General features: G+C 47.4%; 3 protein-coding genes across 3 annotated transcripts; 2 read left to right on the forward strand and 1 right to left on the reverse strand.

Annotated features, from left to right (window-relative positions):
• Window positions 1-2,854: 2,854 nt before the first annotated feature.
• LOC123120270 (ankyrin-1) lies at window positions 2,855-8,716 on the forward strand. The gene is made up of 11 exons (XM_044540242.1): window positions 2,855-2,917; window positions 3,347-3,464; window positions 3,817-3,963; window positions 4,066-4,197; window positions 4,394-4,533; window positions 4,729-4,815; window positions 5,014-5,142; window positions 5,760-5,915; window positions 7,275-7,347; window positions 7,774-8,142; window positions 8,257-8,716. Exons 1-11 carry the CDS (start codon window positions 2,855-2,857, stop codon window positions 8,376-8,378), a joined length of 1,536 nt encoding a protein of 511 aa, XP_044396177.1. The 3' UTR covers window positions 8,379-8,716.
• A 2,811-nt stretch (window positions 8,717-11,527) lies between these two features.
• Window positions 11,528-12,420, reverse strand: LOC123124359 (uncharacterized). The gene has a single exon (XM_044544987.1). The coding sequence runs from the start codon at window positions 12,291-12,293 to the stop codon at window positions 11,715-11,717; it is 579 nt and encodes a 192-aa protein (XP_044400922.1). The 5' UTR covers window positions 12,294-12,420; the 3' UTR covers window positions 11,528-11,714.
• Window positions 12,421-12,693: 273 nt separating this feature from the next.
• Window positions 12,694-13,633, forward strand: LOC123124360 (uncharacterized). The gene has a single exon (XM_044544988.1). It carries the CDS (start codon window positions 12,714-12,716, stop codon window positions 13,485-13,487), a length of 774 nt encoding a protein of 257 aa, XP_044400923.1. The 5' UTR covers window positions 12,694-12,713; the 3' UTR covers window positions 13,488-13,633.
• Window positions 13,634-18,765: the final 5,132 nt, after the last annotated feature.

Below are 18,765 nucleotides of genomic sequence, written 5' to 3' on the forward strand. Positions count from 1 at the left end.
TTCAAGTACTTGGGTTTGCCTATTTCCCCGGATGTGCTCCATGCCAAAGATTTTGCCCCGATAGTCACTAAGGTGGGAAACAGGGTCCTTCCCTGGAGGGGTAGATATAATACGAATGTTGGTAAAGTGGCTCTAATTAATGCTTGCCTCTCCTCCCTCCCCATGTTCCTTATGGGCTTCTTTCTCTTGTCGGCTGGGATTCATGCTGGTTTTGACAAACACCGTGGGGCGTTTTACTGGAATGCTGTGGACAATCATCGCAAATATCGCTTCGTCAAATGGAAATTGATGTGCAGGCCCAAAAACCTTGGGGGGTTAGGGATTCTTAATACTTCCATCATGAATCAATGCTTGATGATTAAATGGTGGTGGAAGATTATGAGCGCTGAGGATCAACCCCTTTGGCTGTCGATCCTTAAGGCTAAATATTTCCCATCCTCGAGCCCGATGCTTGCTCTGCCGCGTGGTGGCTCTCAGTTTTGGAAGTCTCTGGTCAAAGTTAGACCTGTTTTTCAATCTTTCGTTAAGTTTGTTGTTGTGGACGGTTCCTCTATTCAGTTTTGGCTTGATTGGTGGTGTGGAGATTCACCTCTCTCGGTGACCTTCCCTACCCTTTTCTCTTACTGCTCTGACCCTCATAATTCTATTGCGAAGCTTGCATCCCAGGGGTGGAACCTGGCCTTTCGCCGTTCTCTGTCGCCTGTAGAGTTTGAAGATTGGCAACGTCTTACTGCCCTCTTCCCTACGCTCTCGACGGTCAGGGACTCGGTGCTTTGGCCGCTTTCTGCCTCTAGGCGGTTTTCTGTTAAGTCTCTTTATTCTAAGCTCGTTGGTGGCACGCCTACCAATCATTTTTCCCAAGTTTGGAAGGCACGTATTCCCCCTAAGATTAAAATTTTCTTATGGCAAGCCTTTCGAGGCCGGTTGCCCTCGGCTGATCAGATTCGTAAGAGAAACGGGCCGGGCTCCCAGTTTTGTGCTCTTTGCGGTGATGTGGAAGACTCGGATCATATCTTTTTTCACTGTCACCTGGCTAAGCTTATTTGGAGTTGTGTGCGGGACTGGCTTCATGTGTCTTGGGCCCCTGCCTCCTTTGTCGAGGTGCGCAGCCTGGCGTCCAACCTCTCCGGTGTATCTAGACGCATCTTTTGGGTGGGCTTGGGGGCTTTATGCCGGTCTCTGTGGACTACTAGGAACAAATTTACTATCGAGCACGTGTTTCCGGCTAAACCGGCTGACTGCTTATTTAAATCGTGTGCTCTCCTGCAGCAGTGAAAATCATTGACTAAGGCCGACGACCAAGAGGCGCTCTCTATGCTGATCGACAAAATCCGGACCACGGCGGCTCAGTTATGCAGACAAGAGCATGATGCTTGAGTGCTTCTTTTGGGCCAGATTCTTTAGCTTTAGTTGGTTCTTTCTCTTCCGGCCTGCGTGCCGTGTACTGACGTGGGAGCCATATACCTGACTTTATCCTTCGTCGTCTTACCCAGCGTTGGGGCTTGGGTGTGTTTGATACTTTTCAGTGATGCTGTTGCTACCTGCCTTATGGCTTTATTTATAAAGTCGGGCGTATGCCTTTCCTCTAAAAAAGAGGATGCACTCGGCGAGCTTACCTTGTGGTTGTCAGTCTCATCATCATCATCGGCCAAAAACTTGGAAGTGCTCCATTTCTTCACAAGCTTTGACTCCTCCCTTTCGTATTTTTGGTAATTCTGCGACAAAGGAAAGCATAGCAATAAATCATCAAAGACAAAGTTATAACACTGTTTGTAACACACCGGGATTGCTCAACAGATGTGGTGCATCAAATCGTGTGCCCTTGCGGGGTACCTTGGCGTATACAACGGGGCGTAAAAAAGTACCACGAGCTCAATTGTGTCAAATACAATTTGTGTACTTCACTACGGAGTAAATGTCAATTTCCATGAATCACGATTGGTCGGGCGAGAAACTGGATTGCATGACAATTCAGTTCAGTTAAACCTTCTCACTTAAAATGAGTGTGTTGCTAGAAAAATGTGAGGAAGCCCTCAAACTGAAAAGGCATAGAATGCATTCAAGCTTACCTTTTGATTAGAGCATCCGATTAATTTCTGCAGTAAGTGTTCCTTATTAGTACTTAATAGTCATAGGCCTGAAAAAACTATTCCCTCCGTCCCATAATATAAGAGCGTTTCACTAGTGTCAAAAACGCTCTTATATTATGGGACTGAGGGAGTAATGAGTAGGGATCTGAGTGCTCACGTACCTGATCAGAAAGAGGAGAGTACATAGTACTGCTGCATCCGATTTGAAGCAACAGTACAACTCGGCAGGCACGATGCCGTGTGCGTCAGGCATGGATGCTGCTCGCCGTTCAGCCTGATGAAATCGTTCCTCTTGCTGTTCGACCTGATGGGATCGTTCCTCTCACCTAGATGTCGCAATGAAACTGCCTGTCTCAGCGGACGAGGAGAAACAAACGACATCGAGCGAAAACGCCAAGATCACAATGGGCTACCTCGTACCTTGTCAGGATATATGTCGATGAGACGATGACGGAACCTCGTCGGCGTCGACCACATCGAGGGCGGACGGGACGCGCTGGCGTGGTGCTGGGAGGAGTTGAAATGGCGGAGGCAGACCAGCGGCGGGAGGAGGCAAACACGGCGGTGAGGTGCTGCCGGAGGAAGGCGAGCGGCGGCCGAGGAGCCAAGGGGCAGGCTTTGGCTGGCGCCCTAGCGCGAGGTCGGGATGGGATAACTGGACGAATTGCATGTGGTGCGTGAGGTGAGAGAGATGTGGGCTGGCTCACGGGGCATTGCTCGGCTTGGCCCATGTGCTGGGCAATGGACAAAGTGTTTTTTTAGCGATGGAGAAACTGGATGGGAAGTGTACTACGTACGTCGGGTGGAGCGAGGGGAGTGGACGAAACGTAAGAGGGGAAACGAAATGTTGCGTTTCTTTTAGGTAGTATATAGAGATATAGAGATAGAGATTAATGTGATTGAGCAATTTAAGATAAGTTTAATTAATTTAGATTTGATCTTTAAAGATTGATTGTGATTGATTTTTTCATGAAGGTATTACTAAACCGGTGACGCGAAATATGGAAAGTTCTAATCCGTTTAGATTTTTTTTGTTGTGTGAGAGGGCGATGCGAAACTAACTCGGTGGGGTGGGGAGGACGAAAAAAATCAGACGAAAATGATGGGACTATTCAATCAACTCGTTCATTATAAATAGAGATTAGATCTTGATGATTGATGATGGATATATATGATTGTTTATATATATATATAGGGGTAGTAGATAGTCATTCCCTCCCCGCCCCAGCCCGGCCGTTTCGCCTTTCGCGCCGTAGACACCGCTTCCTTCCCCGTCTCGCCGTCGCCTCGCCTTCACCCGCTCCCTCCCCGAAACCCTACACCCCCCGCGGCGCCGCCGCTACCATGGCCTCCTCCCACTCCAGCATCGACGCCGTATGATCGATTGTTCTTCCTTGTTTCGAATGTTCGAGTTGTGCTTGTGCATTGCGGACGAATTTGGGGTTGGGTGGTTTCCCTGCGAACTTCAGATCCGCACTGTCCCTGCGAGTTTTCCGATGAAATTTCGATTCGCTCATTTGGGCGAAACCCCCAAATGTTGTTCTGAAGGAAGAGACCCCAAATCCGAGACTTCGTGGCCTCACTTCACGAAATCAGTGGGGCGAGTGGCCCGATTTGGTGTCTCGTCTGTGCAAGTTTCATCTTGAATCCTGCCCCTTCTGCTCGTTGAAATGATTCTGATGTCTGACTTCAGTTTGTTCCTGCGATTTCTCCTTGCTGGAGCTAGCAAAGAAGAAGGGCCTGCGGGGAGCCAAGGACGCGAATGGGGAAACCATGCTTCATTTCGCTTCGATCCAGGGCTGCCTGGTGAGCTGCCTGTTCCTGTTCCTGGTGGAGGAGGCGGGGCTTGATGTCAACTCGGAGTCAAAGGCAGGTGCATATTCGCATGCAGCTAGTTGAAATCTTATGCATCCATGCAGGAAGTTCTTCTCCTTCTGTTACTACTTACTACTGAGATGCTGTGTTCCACTTGCAGGTGTGACACCCATGGTCCTCGCCGCACTCCAGGGAAATGTCGAGGTTACGAGGTACCTTCTTGATCATGGCGGTGACCCTGCGATGCCCGATGAGAGGGGCTCCACGCCGCTGCACAATGCAGCAGCGGCAGGTGCGCTTTCTCATTCCTGGGTTCACTCTCAGCCCCTGAATGACATTGCTTGCACAGCTTCGGCAAAAAGGGAAAAACAAACATTAGTTGCCTACAATTACTGTCTACTGTATATATATACCCTGTCGAGGCTTACTGGCTTAGGTTCTGATCATTGATCTATCTGGATATGTACTGCATTTTGTTGTGTCTCCAGGGCACTGCGAGGCTGTAAGGCTATTGCTGTCGAAAGGAGTTAATCTGGATCCTATCCATTACCAAGGGACACGATTACACTTGGCTGCTGTGGAGGACCAAGATCAGGTTGTAATGGTTCTGCTGGAGCATGGGGCTGATGTAAGTTGTTTATTTCATGGTTACCTAACTGGACACATATCCCTATATATTGGGAATGCAAATGCTATAATTTTTTTCATTTGGCTTGAAGATCAAATGGTTTATTCTTGGAGGTGCATCATTGCACTTGGTGGCATGTTAACAATATCCATCTGACTATATGTTATCAAAATCGTGATTCATTTCCTTTTTCAGCCCAATAAAGATGTTCATCACGTATTTTCATACCTCATGATGACTGTCTGTGGGAAGTCCTTGAAATGCATGAGGCAACTTATTGAGGTCCAATAGCTTACTGACTTGATGCATTTTCTTATGTTCTTTTTTCTATTTGAATGTGTTCTGATTCCTTAAGCTATTAAGCATAACTTGTTGGGTAGAAAATCCAGATTAGTAAACCAGCCTTGTTTTCCTATTGAACTTACTATCATGGTTACTGCATAAATCCTACCTCTAAAGATTACCCTACTTTATTTATAGACTGGTGCCGATGTGAACGCTTGTGATTACTCTGGGCCAACTCCTTTTACGGAGGCTGTTGCTGATGGCTTAACCGACTTTGTCAAGGTCTTGCTAGATGCTGGAGCCAACCCTAACATCCCTAACCAGGTGGCTCTGTTCGTCTTGAGAGTTGTGATCTTGACGCCTCTCTCCCCGCATGTCTGATGCTGAGTTGAATCTAGCTAAAGCCTCTGCGGAGATGAGTGCATTGTACTGATTGTTCATGTGTCAAGTAAATAATTTTACAGTAGGTTTATATTCTAGTTGCATCTGTTTTGGTTTGCTTCAGAGTTTGTACTGCATTAACCTAGTCAGACATCCCAAGATTGCAGCTCCAGTGCTAAGTGTCACAACATGTTTTACATATCTCATCGCAGAATCAGGATACTGGTAGGTCACAAAATTTTATACAACAGCTTTTACATCTCATCTGAGAAACATGATACTAGTAGGTCCCTAGACTTCCACTTTTGTTGTTTCTCTAAGACCATGATCATACTTAACCACACTGACTAGAATTGGAGAGGGAGTACTGTATCTAGCTTTACTTCAACTTCTTTTCTGTTCATATAACAGTATCTAAGACTGTTACTGTCTGTGGGATGAATTAAGTAATATATCATTTTATCATAAGTTTCTTGATGAATGAAAATATAGTGACATTACTCGCTTTGTTATTTTTGCACTGGATTGTATAGCATCTTATTGTTTGTTTCATGTTATAGCATGGAGCAATACCTATCGAGCTAGCAGCAGATAGTGATCGACACAAGCTTGTTCAAATTCTATTCCCTAGGACAAAACCAATTAAATCTCTGCCAGATTGGAGTGTTGATGGGATAATTAAAACTGTGAATTCTCCAAAAATCAATGCTCCTCCGGTATGTACTCCTGAAGTTTAATGCATGATTGCTTCGTATTTTCTATTTAGACAATAGTAATTTTTTGCCCATCTTATAGATAGCTTATACCCCGTCCTCCTTCGACGGAGTAAAAAGTCCTCAACAAAGCACACATATTCATGAGCTCTGTTTACATGCATAGATAGCTTATACTACATCCTACTTCAATTGTTTGCCACTTGGACTATGTCGCTGTGCTGCTAGCAAGCTTTTAGGCTAGCTGCTGTTGGGCGTTCTCTGATAGGACAGAAGTTCTGATGTTGTATGTTGTGTACTAGTGTTAGGGGGCAGCCCTCACCCCTGGGGGCAAGATAGAAGAACTATTCTTCTATTCTTGCTTTATTCCTCATAGGGGGGTCCTTTATATGAGTAAAATGCACAGAGCCACCGCTTTAGCGTCATAGCTCTTGGAAAACCACCACTTTACAAAATGTGACACTTTCCACCGCTCCGAAAATTTGACAGTGGCAAAAAACACTGAACCAAAATTTGATCGCGTTTTGACGTGTCCGATCGCGTGCGGGCTGACAACGGTGACGGTGTGTCGCTAACGGCCGTTAACTGCTCTGGCTGAAGCGACTGGACCAACCCTCCCTCACTCTCTCTCCCTCTCCCTCCCTCCCTGACTTATTGTAAACTTAATTTGATTGTAGCACAATCTTCCCCCTAACTGCTCTGTTCACCGCCTTGTCCCCACCACTCCTTCGCCGATGGACCCGGAGCCGCCACCGCCGCGATGCCCGCGAGAAAAAGGAGAGGGAGAGAGAGAGAGGGGGAGGGGAGTGAGGGCCGGCCCAGCCGCTTCAAACAGAGCAGTTAACAGCCGTTAGCGGCGCGCCGTCACCGTTGTCGGCCTGCGCGCGATCGGACACGTCAAAACGAGATCAAATTTTGGTTCAGTGTTTTTTGCCATTGTCAAATTTTCGGTGCGGTGCAAAGTGTCACGTTTTGTAAAGTGGTAGTTTTCCGAGCGGTATGACGCTGAAGTGGTGGTTTTATGCATTTTACTCTTTTTATATAGAGGCCTAACAATCCAACAATTCATAGATCTCATCCCTAATTGGCTCAAGGCCCAAGCTAAAGGGTATCTTGCTAATTTAAATGATAGACCACCTAACATACAGATTGGGGACTGCGGTGGTGGGGTCATGTATTTCCGTGCGCAATGCTGTAAAGTATGTTGAGATTGACATGTCTTGAGCATGTAAAACTATGTATGGGATATGCTTCTTCTTTTGCAAAGTTGAGCTATTCTAGTTCTATATTCCAATGACATCACTTTAGTCATTTTGTATACTAGATCATAATTGAGCAATTGACAGCTAGCTACATTTTTAGATTGGTAATGCAGGGTTAGATGTTCCACGAGCTGCAGGCCAAACCATGAAAGCAATTATGGAACTACTGAGAGGTACAGTACTTCTTTTTCTCTTTGTGCTTTTCAAGTACTCCCTCTGTTCCAAAATTATTGTCATGATTTTAGGTCAGACTTGAACTAAAACCACGACAATAATTTTGGAACGGAGGAGTACAATATATTTAACTTGAGGAGGTTTGCTGTTATATCTGGCTACCTTTTGTATGAATCCATCCTACATTACAGGGTTGGCGTTTAGTTTCATGTTTTGTAGTTAATCTTGACTGCATTTACTTAATTGTACCAGGCTTCTTCATGCTGTAATCATTGTGCCAGATAGTGAGTCATAGATTGCATAAGACAATGATGAATTGATGATGCATCTTTCTCTGTCGGCCTTTATTTGTGTACTGTTTATTACTACTATGATTACCTACCGCATCTTTTTAGCATGATAAGTTTTTTCCTCTTTTTTGACAGTTTGTACTATGTACCCGTTGCTGGTCTTTTTGCTTGCCATCCTTCTATTATCTACTGGGGTGCATTCCATCAGACATGATACAAGTTTCAGTGAGGGCACTTGTCGATATGACATGATCAGTCTTGCAGTCCTCTCATGCATTCAACCGGACAAGCCATGGAAGTCACCCTCAGTCTCATGCTGCAAAGCACTGATACATGCAATTGACGAGTTGCCGGCTAGCGGTGAGAATGGAAAGTGTTGTTTATGCCGTTTCATGAGGGCAAAGCTTCATTATCCTGAATTGGCAGCAACATATATCTCTTGCCATGGAAAGGACAGAGCTGTTGTTGCAAAATGGTCGTTTCCTGTCGTGGTATGCGGCAAAGGTGTGGTGTTTTTGTCATGCAATTTGCTCAAGACAAATCAGTAGAAAGATTGAATAGGAAGCTCTATTATACATTTGCAAAGAATTATAACTTTTGTTTTCTTTTTCCACTCAGCTTGTTCACGAAAAGAGATTGCCCTCCTCGTAAGGGGACTGTCATGGAGAGGCCTCCCTCAAATTCACATGGCAGCAAGATCCTTTTTATCTTGTTTGCAGCTCTCTTCATCATTCTGTTGATCTTCATCTTGTACCTCTGGTGGGTCAGGCGGGCTGCCCCAGGGCGACGCGAATCTCTACCGTTAATGCAGATTCAAAAGCAGGCCAGATCATCTCCCGGGAGTGGCCGCCGACAATCCTCTGGGCGGTTGAAGGAGCGTCAGCCATCTGGATAGTGAAGCACTTATTCTTGAAAGAAACCTTAATCGTGAACAGATTCAGATTTGCTGCTGTCTTCCTGTTAGTGCAGCAGCACATAACTGTTTTGTCTCCAAGGCTTGTTTAGGGATCATACTGGTACTTAACGTGCTGCAAGTGACTGGTTGCATTATTACATACAGAGCCAAAATGTTTTCTCAGATTTTTTCCCTACTGTTAGGTCCATTGTATTGGATTGTTGTTGGCATGAAGTTTGGTTAAAACTTCTAAGTGTCAAATGTATAGTATAATTTGGAAATGTCGTCGTCTCTTGCTGAATGTCACTGGACAGTTACAGTGTTAGTGAAGTCGAGCTTGCACACTGCATGTATAATTTTCTCGTTTGCAAAGTAAAAGGATATCAGAAAGAAACCTTCCTTTTTCTGGAAACATTTTTCGTTTGAAACAATATATGTGGGTGCGCATATGTTCGCTGTCGAGTAGTATAAAGAAGAATGATAACAATGTTCAAGAAAGCGTTTTTAGGCGCCGCTTAAGCGCTAAGCGATAGCTAAACACTTCGCTTCTGTCCTAGGCGAAAGTTTTAGCGTTAAGCGAAAAAAAGTGGGATTTAGCGGTCGCTTTAGCGCTGAGCGCTGGCTAAGCGATCGTTGAGGGCGCTTAAGTGTTCAAAAAGCGAGGAATGGGCCACAGGCTGGAGGTAAAAGGGGGGGGTATAAAGGCCTGGCCCAATACTGGCCTGTTCGGCTAGGGTTTACTGTGTTAGAAGGGGAGGGGGGAGAAGAGAGCTCCAATGGCGGCTGCTCCTGTTCAGCATCGAACTCAGCTCCATGCATTCTTCCTCCTTGTCCCCGGACTGGATCTGAACTACTGCTTGGGCTGGGCTGGGGCTGCTGTTTGGCTGCTGCTGCTGCTGTTGTTTGGTTCCTCCTGCTGCTGCTTGCTTGCAGCTGCCATTTATCTTATATGCTTTAAGAAAATATTATGCGTTTATGCTTGCTGTGTGAACCACTGAACCTTGTCCTCATGTGTTATTTGGCTATTTGTTGTGGTGTGTGAACCACTGAACCTCAACCTTATATTGCTATTTCAGATTTTCAGTTACCTATGTGCTATATTTCCCGTTTTATTCAAAAACAGCCAAATTCTGACCAATTTAAAGAAAACGCTTAATCCCGGTTAAGCTGCATAAGCGGCCATTGCTCTAAGCTGTGGCCTTCCGCTCCGCTTACGCTTACTGCTTTCTTGAACATTGGATAATACAATATACACTTTAGAAATTGTATAATGTTACTAGGATGTAAACTTTGATTAGTAAGTTTTTAGACGGAGGCATCTGCCCAAACTTAAACTGAGGCCATTTACACATGCCACACAAGTCTTAAGGAAACAAAGTAGGACAGACGACAACGAACCAGGCTCCTAAATGTGGCAACATTGATTACTCCCTCCTTTCCGGTTTATAGGGCTTATCTCAAAATTTTAGTTTTTCCATTTTATAAGGCTCAATTTGGTTGTTTCCCATCACATGTTCAGATTCCAAGGTGCATTAAATCATTGCATGCAAGTATTAAAAGAAAATTGATCAATGCATGTAATTTATGCATGCATGCATTGCAATTAATGCATTGGTAAACATACTTTTTTGACGAAAACAAGAGCATTAATTGGATGCTTTTGCAAACTACAAAAAGTATTCCACCACTCACCATCTACCTTGGTTGGTGAGATTTTTAAATTGAGCCTTATAAACCGGAAAGGAGCGAGTAGTAAGTACTCCCTCTGTCGTATAATAAGTGTTTCAATTTTGTATTAATTTTTGTACTTCCTCCTTTCCGGTTTATAAGGCTTATCTTAACTTTTTTGTTTTTCCAATTTAGAGGGCTCATCTCCATCTCATTTTTAGTTTTCAATGCGCATTAAATATTTGCATACAAGAATTAAAAAGGAACACACCAATGCATGTAATGTTTCTACTCATCTAGTGGTCAAGCATGCATGCACTGTAATTAGTCCAAATTAATGCATGAGTTTAATTAGAGTAGTTTTGTAAAGTACGAGATACATTCCTCCAATCACAAAATGCCTTGGTTGATGAGATTTGAGATTTGAGCCCTATAAACCGGAAGGGAGGGAGTACAAAGTTGATGAGCGGTGGAATACTTTTTATAGTTTGCAAAAGCACCCAATTTTTGCTCTTGTTTTCTCAAAAAATTATGTTTACCAATGCGTTAATTGCAATGCATGCATGCATAAAGTACATGCATTGGTCAATTTTCTCTTAATACTTACATGCAATGATTTAATGCACCTTTAAATCTGAACATGTGATGGGGAACAACCAAATTGAGCCTTATAAAACAGAAAAACTAAAATTTTGAGATAAGCCCTATAAACTAGAAAGGAGGGAGTACTAAAGTTGAGACATTTATTTTAGAGCGGAGGAAGTATGATACAAGACTACAAATATACTTTAACAATAATTGGAGAGATGGTAAGCAAACCATAAGATACTACTAAGCATTAGAAGACGAGCAATGCTAGACCTATTAAAAGTTATTGAAGGATTTTACGTACTTGCTGATATGGAGTATCGGGATTGAAAGCTGGGGAAGGAAGGGGCCCACCCCAGTGAAATTCAGGGGCGACTAGTTTAAGTGTCTTTGTTCACTCATTTCAGTCCGTACGTAATTCATGTTAAAACATCTAAAACATATCAATGAAAGAGGTGTAGTAAACATTGTTTATCATAGGGCAAACATGATTTCATCCTCTTCCTTCAACTACCCACTTGCTCATCGTTAACCGTCACTTTCCACCCCCCATGAAAAATGTAGTATGATGCATCTCATCTAAACATCTACTAATTCCCAACCCCCTTACGCTATCTGAAAGTGGTTTTGACCATTTTAAAGTGATGTTTAGACGATGTACAGTGCCTAGTTGGATCATCAATGGCAACCGGGCGGTTAGATCACAAGTTAGCAGTGTACACATGCCCCCGCAAACCAAAACAAAAATGTACACAAGCTTCATATAACAATTGCGTAAGAGTTGAATAAACAGCACGAGAGTTTAGCTACTCATTGTTTAAATTACGTCTCACTGACCCATTGTTACCCACAACCACAATGGCACAAATACAACATTAAAATATTGTATCAGGCTAATGAGTTCGGCGGCCGGTCGATCGAGTGTTCAGGTGGCAGACATGGATGCGACGACGGCGTGCGCGACGATGGCCATGGAGCTGAACCGGCCGTTCTCCTTGGGCAGCGTCGCCACGCCGGCCATGCCGGCGCACCCTGACGCGACGTACTGCGCCGCGTCCAGCACCTCCCGCGCGCCGCTGTACCGCCCCGCGGCGACGGACCGCGCCGCCCACCGCAGCGCCGGGACGGCGCCGGCGTAGAGCTGCAGGCACGACCGCATGCCCTTCCTGGCGTCGGCGTCCGCCGCCGAGGCCGGCGCCGGGACGCGCTCCGCGTCGAGGGCGAGCGCGGACTCGATGCTGGCCTTCGCCGCCGTGGCGTTGGCCGCGGCCAGCCTGGTCGCGAGCGCCGCGAGCTCCGGCGCGCCGCGCGCGGAGCGGCAGGAGGAGGCGGCGTCGACGCAGAGCGCGGACGCGCACAGCTCCGGCGTGACGTAGAAGCTGCCCAGGCTGCCGCAGAGCTGGTCCAGCGGCGAGGAGGGCGCGGCGCCGTGGACGCCGGCCGCCGAGAAGAGGGCGAGGAGGAGGAGAGCGCCGAGCGTAGGAGAGGAGGTGGCCACGGCCATGATGCTGGCTGGCGGACGTCTCTGTATCGTCTCTCCCCTCTTCTCGGTCCTCTTAAATGACAACGTGAGTGACCACGCCCGGTACGGTCTTAACGAGCGTCACGTTCTCTCTGCTTCTCGTTTCATCAGAAGATACTGCTGCGTCAGTGATCACTCGGCCAGTTGAGTAACATGAGTTGAGACGAGATGATCTGGTACATGTCACACACTAATTACTGCTGGTACATGCACTGCTGATCATCTACTTGTACTATCCATCGTCGATACGTATAAAGTCCCATTGAATGCCACCTACGAAGCGACGCGCAGTAATGGAGCGCGCCAGAATATGTGACCCATCCGTCGCCTCGTCCATGAGTTAATGGCGACACCGGGGCGCACCGTGCTCCGCCTGCCCCGCAGCAGCAAGCGCAATCACTCATGGCTCGTGCCGTGCAGGCGGATCAACCACCGGAAGAGAAACGCAAATCCGATGGGACAAACACAAACACAAGCCTCGCATGCATGCATATGCTCCCATTTATCAGCTCACCTACCCACAACCACACCAGGAAACAAATACGAGCCAGCGAGCGAGCTCGATCCCACTTCACGAGCTTCAGTGTCGTCAGCGTCAGGCCAACCACCACCACCAGTACCATGACGACCCGGAGCTCATCCCTCCTCCTCCTTGCGCTAGCGCTGGCCGTCCAAGCCGCTCCCACCGCCGGCGCGCCGGCCGCCGACACGGTGGCGGACTCGTGCAACGCGATCCGCGACTTCGTGGACTACGCCTTCTGCGCCGCCGCGCTGCGGTCCAGCGGGCCGGGCGCCTCCACGGCGGACCGCCACGCGCACCTCCTCATCGCGGCGGACCTCGCCGCGGCGCGCGGCACGTCGGCGCGGGACGCCGCCACGGCCATGGCGCGCGACGAGCGGGACCCGGGCGCGCGCGACGGGATGGAGGCGTGCGGGATCCTCTACGGGGCCACCTCCGTGCCGGCGCTGCAGTTCATGCGCGGCTACGCGGCCGCGCGGGCGTGGGACCGGGCGCGCTCGCTGCTCTCGCTCACGGGGCAGGCCGGGATCGGCTGCGAGGCGGCGCTCGCCGGCGCGGCCGCGGCCAAGGGGAGGATGGCCGCCGCCAACCGCGAGTTCGACCAGCTCACTACCATGGCCACCGCGCTGCTCAACAGGGTCGATCATGTGGGATGACGACCGGCGCACCGCAGTTCTTTGTTAATAACCAGAGTCCTTGTGTTGATTATTACTACGTACTAGTAGTTCCTTGATCAAACTAGTAAGCGCGCATGTAAAATTTAGATTATGAATGAACACTCAAGGCTCACAGTTTGAATTCACATGAAGCTACCTTTTCTAATCGCGTGAACTGGCTTGGAGTACATCCATATACTCGGCAGTTTTTCTTTTGTGAGCAACTTTGCCTTTTCATTTTTCATTAAGAAGAGAAAGGATCAGATGATAAAAGAAGAAGTGAAAGGATCAATTAATAAAGAAAAGTGGCCCAAAACGAAGCTACCCTTCTCAGCTCGAGCTCAAATGAGCTCGGTGAACATTAAAATCCAAAAAGGTATGTAAAAAATGATTTTTATTTTGCAACAGATATTGAGAAAAGTTTCACATGTATGCAAATTTTCGTGATGGAATCACATTCGTGGAGATGTGGAAAAATAAAAGCGATGCTCTGCAAAAATTGTTGTTCCAAAAAGGGTCTCTTTTTAGCATTGATTTTTTTTCCACACTCTCAGGAATATGATTTCATCACAAAATTTTGCACACATCTATATCTATACCAATATAAAAAGACCCAAAGGAGCAGATCCAATTAATCTCGGCCATCAAATCGTGTCAATCCAATGACCTAGACTGCTTCAATGTCGAGCGCTCAACACGTTTAGCATGCAGTTAATTTCATGCCAAATATAGTGCTAATCACATAATAACACGTAAATAAAATCCTACTTAATATCCGCATGCACTTAATATACTTCCAAATTAACGTAACATTGACTAGTGTAAAAAACTCCTCAATGTGTGTTGCAAAAACAATGCAGATTTTTTTGAACTTTACTGTTCATTTGAGCTCAAGCTATAGTATGCGTCCGGCCCAAAACCATATATCTCAATACACACCTGCCCTGAGACTGCATACGCAACGGATCAATGACTTTGCCACACAAGCGACCAAAATCGGCACCCTACAACACGTCCCAGAGTCACCTTAGAAAGTGTTATTAACACAGACACGCCGACCGCAAGGCCGTGTACCCGCCGAGTTGAAGACTGCCACCCAAACGACTAGTTCCGACACTCAACATGGGTGGCAGCCCCATGACCAAGCACCCACCAACTAATTGACTTTGGCATCCAAGTGTCCAAACCCGGCACCATACAACAACAAAATCGCCCCTCCGAGGTTCACACTAGCCCTGAGGCCGCTCACTTGCCTAGCCGATAGACTTGCAGGACAACACAACACACTATTGTTGGTCAAAAGATAGGACCTCTAAGGCAACACCCCCATCGGGAAGCGACGGTACATTTCCGACACCCGCTTCGACCAATGACTTGGGTTGTCACCTCGAGAAATCGAGGTGCAGAAGACAAGAGCGGTGAAGGAGCTCCACGACGATGCTTCACAGGAGGACAAAAGCGCCCGAAGACACTGTCATTCATTTGCATCGATCAAAGTTGCTGCTAGGTTCCACCTGGAGCTAAGCAAACCAACATCTTTAAAAAACCCCGGGGACCTTGTATTTTGTACCGCAGACAGGAGGCTGTGCAGCTTCAAAACCTGACCGTGGTGGGAGGAGGAAGAAAGTGGCTGTCCCGCTTTGGCGGTTGGAAATGAAGCGAGCCCCAAACGGACCCCCACAAACTCCATGTTTGGAGGTTAGGAGCTTGTTTATGGAGCGGGCTTCATAAATTATGTTGATCTGGAAGCATATGAGGACTATATTAGATTGTTACTCAGATTAAAATTGTCATATTTTATGAGCCGGGACGGTACGACTGTTGTGCTAGAGTTGGTTTGAGTGAGTATGTCAAAGATGACGTCGTGGCAAGGTAGCGAATGCCTAATGTCGGGGGCACGAAGGATCAAAATAGAGAAGGCATGGACTAGCTAACGAACGATTACCCATTCCAGGAGCCTCGCAAGAGTTATTTTTGTGATTTGAGAGTGCGTCAAATGGTGCGTCCAGTCGTCGCCACGTGTCATATGCTGGTCGCTCCTTCTGGGTTTCTTTTTTTTTTCTCTCCAAGCATTTTCCGCTTTTAGATGTTTTCTTCCTGTTTTTTTGGGCTTTTTGGTTTTTGTCTAGTTTTGTTTGGTGAAGCATATATGTGCTTCTCCAAAATAAATTTATGCTTGCATGAGAAGCGCGATTTTGTTTCTTGTGGAAGCACATATTTGCTTACGCGAGAAGCATAACATGTGCTCCCGTCAAAGCACAACTATGCTTTTACTCGAAAAGGAAAAAACATAGTTGTGCTTTTACAAGAAGCACAACCTTGCTTTTGCGAAAGCACATCCTGTGCTTTTCTGAAAAAAGAAAAAAAATGTGTGCTTAAAAAAATAAGTAAAAACTGCAACCTTGCTTTTGGGCTTCATTTTCTTCTTCTTCAATTTATGTTTTTTTCGGATGCTATTTTTTGTTTTTCTAGATTTGTTTTGGTATTCGATTTTTTGGGTTCCTGTTTAGTTCTAGTTTCCTTTTTCTATTTTTCTGCTTTTTTGGTGGTTTTTTATTCTGAAAAAAAAGTTCGTGGAAACCTATTAACATGTGATCCAGTTTCGAAGATCTTGACGTCAACAATTCAATGGTGAAAATGGTCGTTATTTGGACACACTATTTTAGAGATATTTTTTGTGAATAAATGAATCTATGAAAAAGAATGAAAAACTCCCAGATTACGATAAATACGCACATGCAATGTGATATTTTTCAGCACCTGAGTAAATAGGGAATGACCTTAACAAAGGCTAACCGTTAACTAGTATTTTGGAGAAGGTATGGTGTTCTTGGGTTTGAATGGGCACATGGGCTTGTAGGCAATCTAGTGCCGTATGTCGTCGTCTCCGCACGTGGGCCTCCTTTTCTATACCTCCATTGTGTCTGTCGCCCGTGGGTTGGGCTGATACCGACCGACCCATGCACAGCTTTGCTTCGATCCTAAGTCACGAACGTATCGCGCATCAGTTCGTCCACGTCGGCACAGCCACTCCTAGGTTAACTCTAGGTCTATGCTGCAGCGTATCTTGCCAGATCCGAAAAACTCCGCACGCGTGTCCGTCGTCTCCGCCACACACGAAGGCTCTCGCCCTCGCGAGCGCGTCGACATATATAAAAACAACACGTAGCGAATCAGACCACCGATTCGGATGCGCCCGCCGGCCGACGCCCACCACACCATGCCTGCATGCGCCTCCGCGCCAGCGGCCGCCGCGGTGGTGAAATACCGCTGCCGCCGTCGAGCAGCAAACCGCCTTTCCTGCCGTGTACGCGGACAGGGGACAGGCATGCCAGCTAGCCGTAGCCGGCCACCGCCGCACGCCGCCAAACGCTCAAAATCGTGCTGCTTCCGCTCCACAGTCCCGCCACGTGTACGTACGTCCGTGCATGTGTGCCCTAGCTAGCTGCTGCAGCTGCGTGCTAGGAACCTAGGACGTGAAGCTATATATATGCACCCTTGGGCCTGGCGGCGTCTCCAGTCGCTGGCTCTCGTCGATCTCCAAGTCAACCTCTACCTAAGCTTTTGCCACCGGACCGGGAGGAGTTGATGGACGGCGAGGTGCCGGAGTACCAGGGTGTCCCTGGAGTTGTCCGCGACCACGACAACCTCGACGACTACTACCTTACGTGAGTGCCGTCCGGTTTTGTTCATTGTTCAGGGGCGCGCGGAGTGTACATGTTTTCATGGCGGTACTTTGCAGCCACGAGCTGCTCGAGCTGCTGCTGCGCCGGGACGGCGGGGGCGGTGCAGGTAGCTCCATCGACGTCGTCCACGAAAAGCCTCCGATGGTCGATCATCTTCCTCTGCCGCTGCCACCGTCGTCTCCTCTCCCTTGTGGAAAACCGATGGCAAGCGACGCCGAGATGGCGTCGTGGCTCTGCCAGGTTTTCGAGCAGGAGGCCTCGGATGAGCGGGAGCCTCGGAGCGCTGCGACCGCCACGATGACAACAACCAAGTCTGAGGGACGAAACACCATGATGCCCAGCACCAGCTGTGGCACCGGTGGGCACCGCAGTATCGCCTCCGCCGACGCGCCGACCACCAGCCTTGCGGCGGATGGTGCAGCCGAGTGCCGACGTGGGCGGTCGAGCAGCGGCCGAAGAAGGTCTTGTTCCGGAAAAGCAGCCGAACAGGTACGGAGCTATCGGATACACATGCGTGCGTACGTACATTGCTGATGTATATACATGATGGGCTTAACTTGCATGCATGCATGCACGCAGAGGCGGCGAGACAAGATCAACGACAGGCTGAGGACTTTGCAGCAACTGACGCCCAGGTGCAGCAAGGTACTATCCTACCTTACTTCTGCACACTACTTTGGCAAAATCATTTCATTTTTTTTTTGAAACGGAGGCAAAAGATTTGCCTCGTCGATTAATTAAAAGGAAAAGAATTGCCCAGTTAATTAACGGAAAACCGGGCTAAAACCATGCAAAATCATTTCATCATTTGTAGTATTTGTATCTATTTCTACTAGTGTGCCATGATGGCAACTTTTTACATTATGTTTGACCTAAATCAAAATTAAGATGGAGCTAGCGCAGGTGCATGCATGGAGTAAATTTGACCGGCATATGACTTTTTTTTCATCAGACTGACAAGGCCTCGACGCTGGAGGAGGTCATCAAGTACGTGAAATCACTCCAGCACCAAATCCAGGTACGCGCTCCTTATATTAGTTGTTTATTGCATGAGAGTTTCGAAGTCTCTATATATATCTACGTGAAGTAATCAGGCTAACAGATACTTTCACTTGGCATGCATGCAGATGATGTCGACCGCCGGATACGCCACACCGACGCCATTCTTGCCGCTGGGGGTGATACCGCCGTCGTGCATGCAACTGCCTGCAGGCGGGCAGGCGCCGGTGATGCTCCCTCAGTACCCGGTTTTCCCGGCGGTGTACTCTTGTCCACACCACGGCACGCCTCTGCCGCCGTGTGCTCGTCATCCAGTTGCCGGTGAGCCGAGGCCGCTTGCTCCTCGTTGTCCACATCTCGTCCCAAACGATTCCACCGTGCCGAACCACAGGTAATTAAGCAGATGAACGTACGTACGCGTGATCATATGTACAGTATGTTTCAAGTTGCCGGGGCCCAGGCAATGAGCTCTCTCCCACACCCACGTACAACTTTTTGAGAGAGCGTCGGCGCGGCCGCATGTACAACTTGTTGGTTTAACTGACCACCACCTTCATCTAAAAAAAAAACTGACCACCACCTTTGTATTTTTT

This window comes from Triticum aestivum, chromosome 5D (assembly GCF_018294505.1).
Source record: "Triticum aestivum cultivar Chinese Spring chromosome 5D, IWGSC CS RefSeq v2.1, whole genome shotgun sequence".
Classification (NCBI taxonomy): domain Eukaryota; kingdom Viridiplantae; phylum Streptophyta; class Magnoliopsida; order Poales; family Poaceae; genus Triticum; species Triticum aestivum.

What these genes read in the sequence shown, in the direction of transcription:
- LOC123120270 (XM_044540242.1), top strand. Translation starts at nt 2,855, where the DNA reads ATGGAGAAACTGGATGGGAAGTGTACTACGTACGTCGGGTGGAGCGAG. An exon ending in GCGAGGGGAGTGGACGAAAC is followed by an intron (nt 2,918 to 3,346) that starts GTAAGAGGGGAA and finishes TTCGCGCCGTAG; the next exon opens with ACACCGCTTCCTTCCCCGTC. An exon ending in CAACTCGGAGTCAAAGGCAG is followed by an intron (nt 3,964 to 4,065) that starts GTGCATATTCGC and finishes TTCCACTTGCAG; the next exon opens with GTGTGACACCCATGGTCCTC.
- LOC123124359 (XM_044544987.1), bottom strand. Translation starts at nt 12,293, where the DNA reads ATGGCCGTGGCCACCTCCTCTCCTACGCTCGGCGCTCTCCTCCTCCTC.
- LOC123124360 (XM_044544988.1), top strand. Translation starts at nt 12,714, where the DNA reads ATGGCTCGTGCCGTGCAGGCGGATCAACCACCGGAAGAGAAACGCAAA.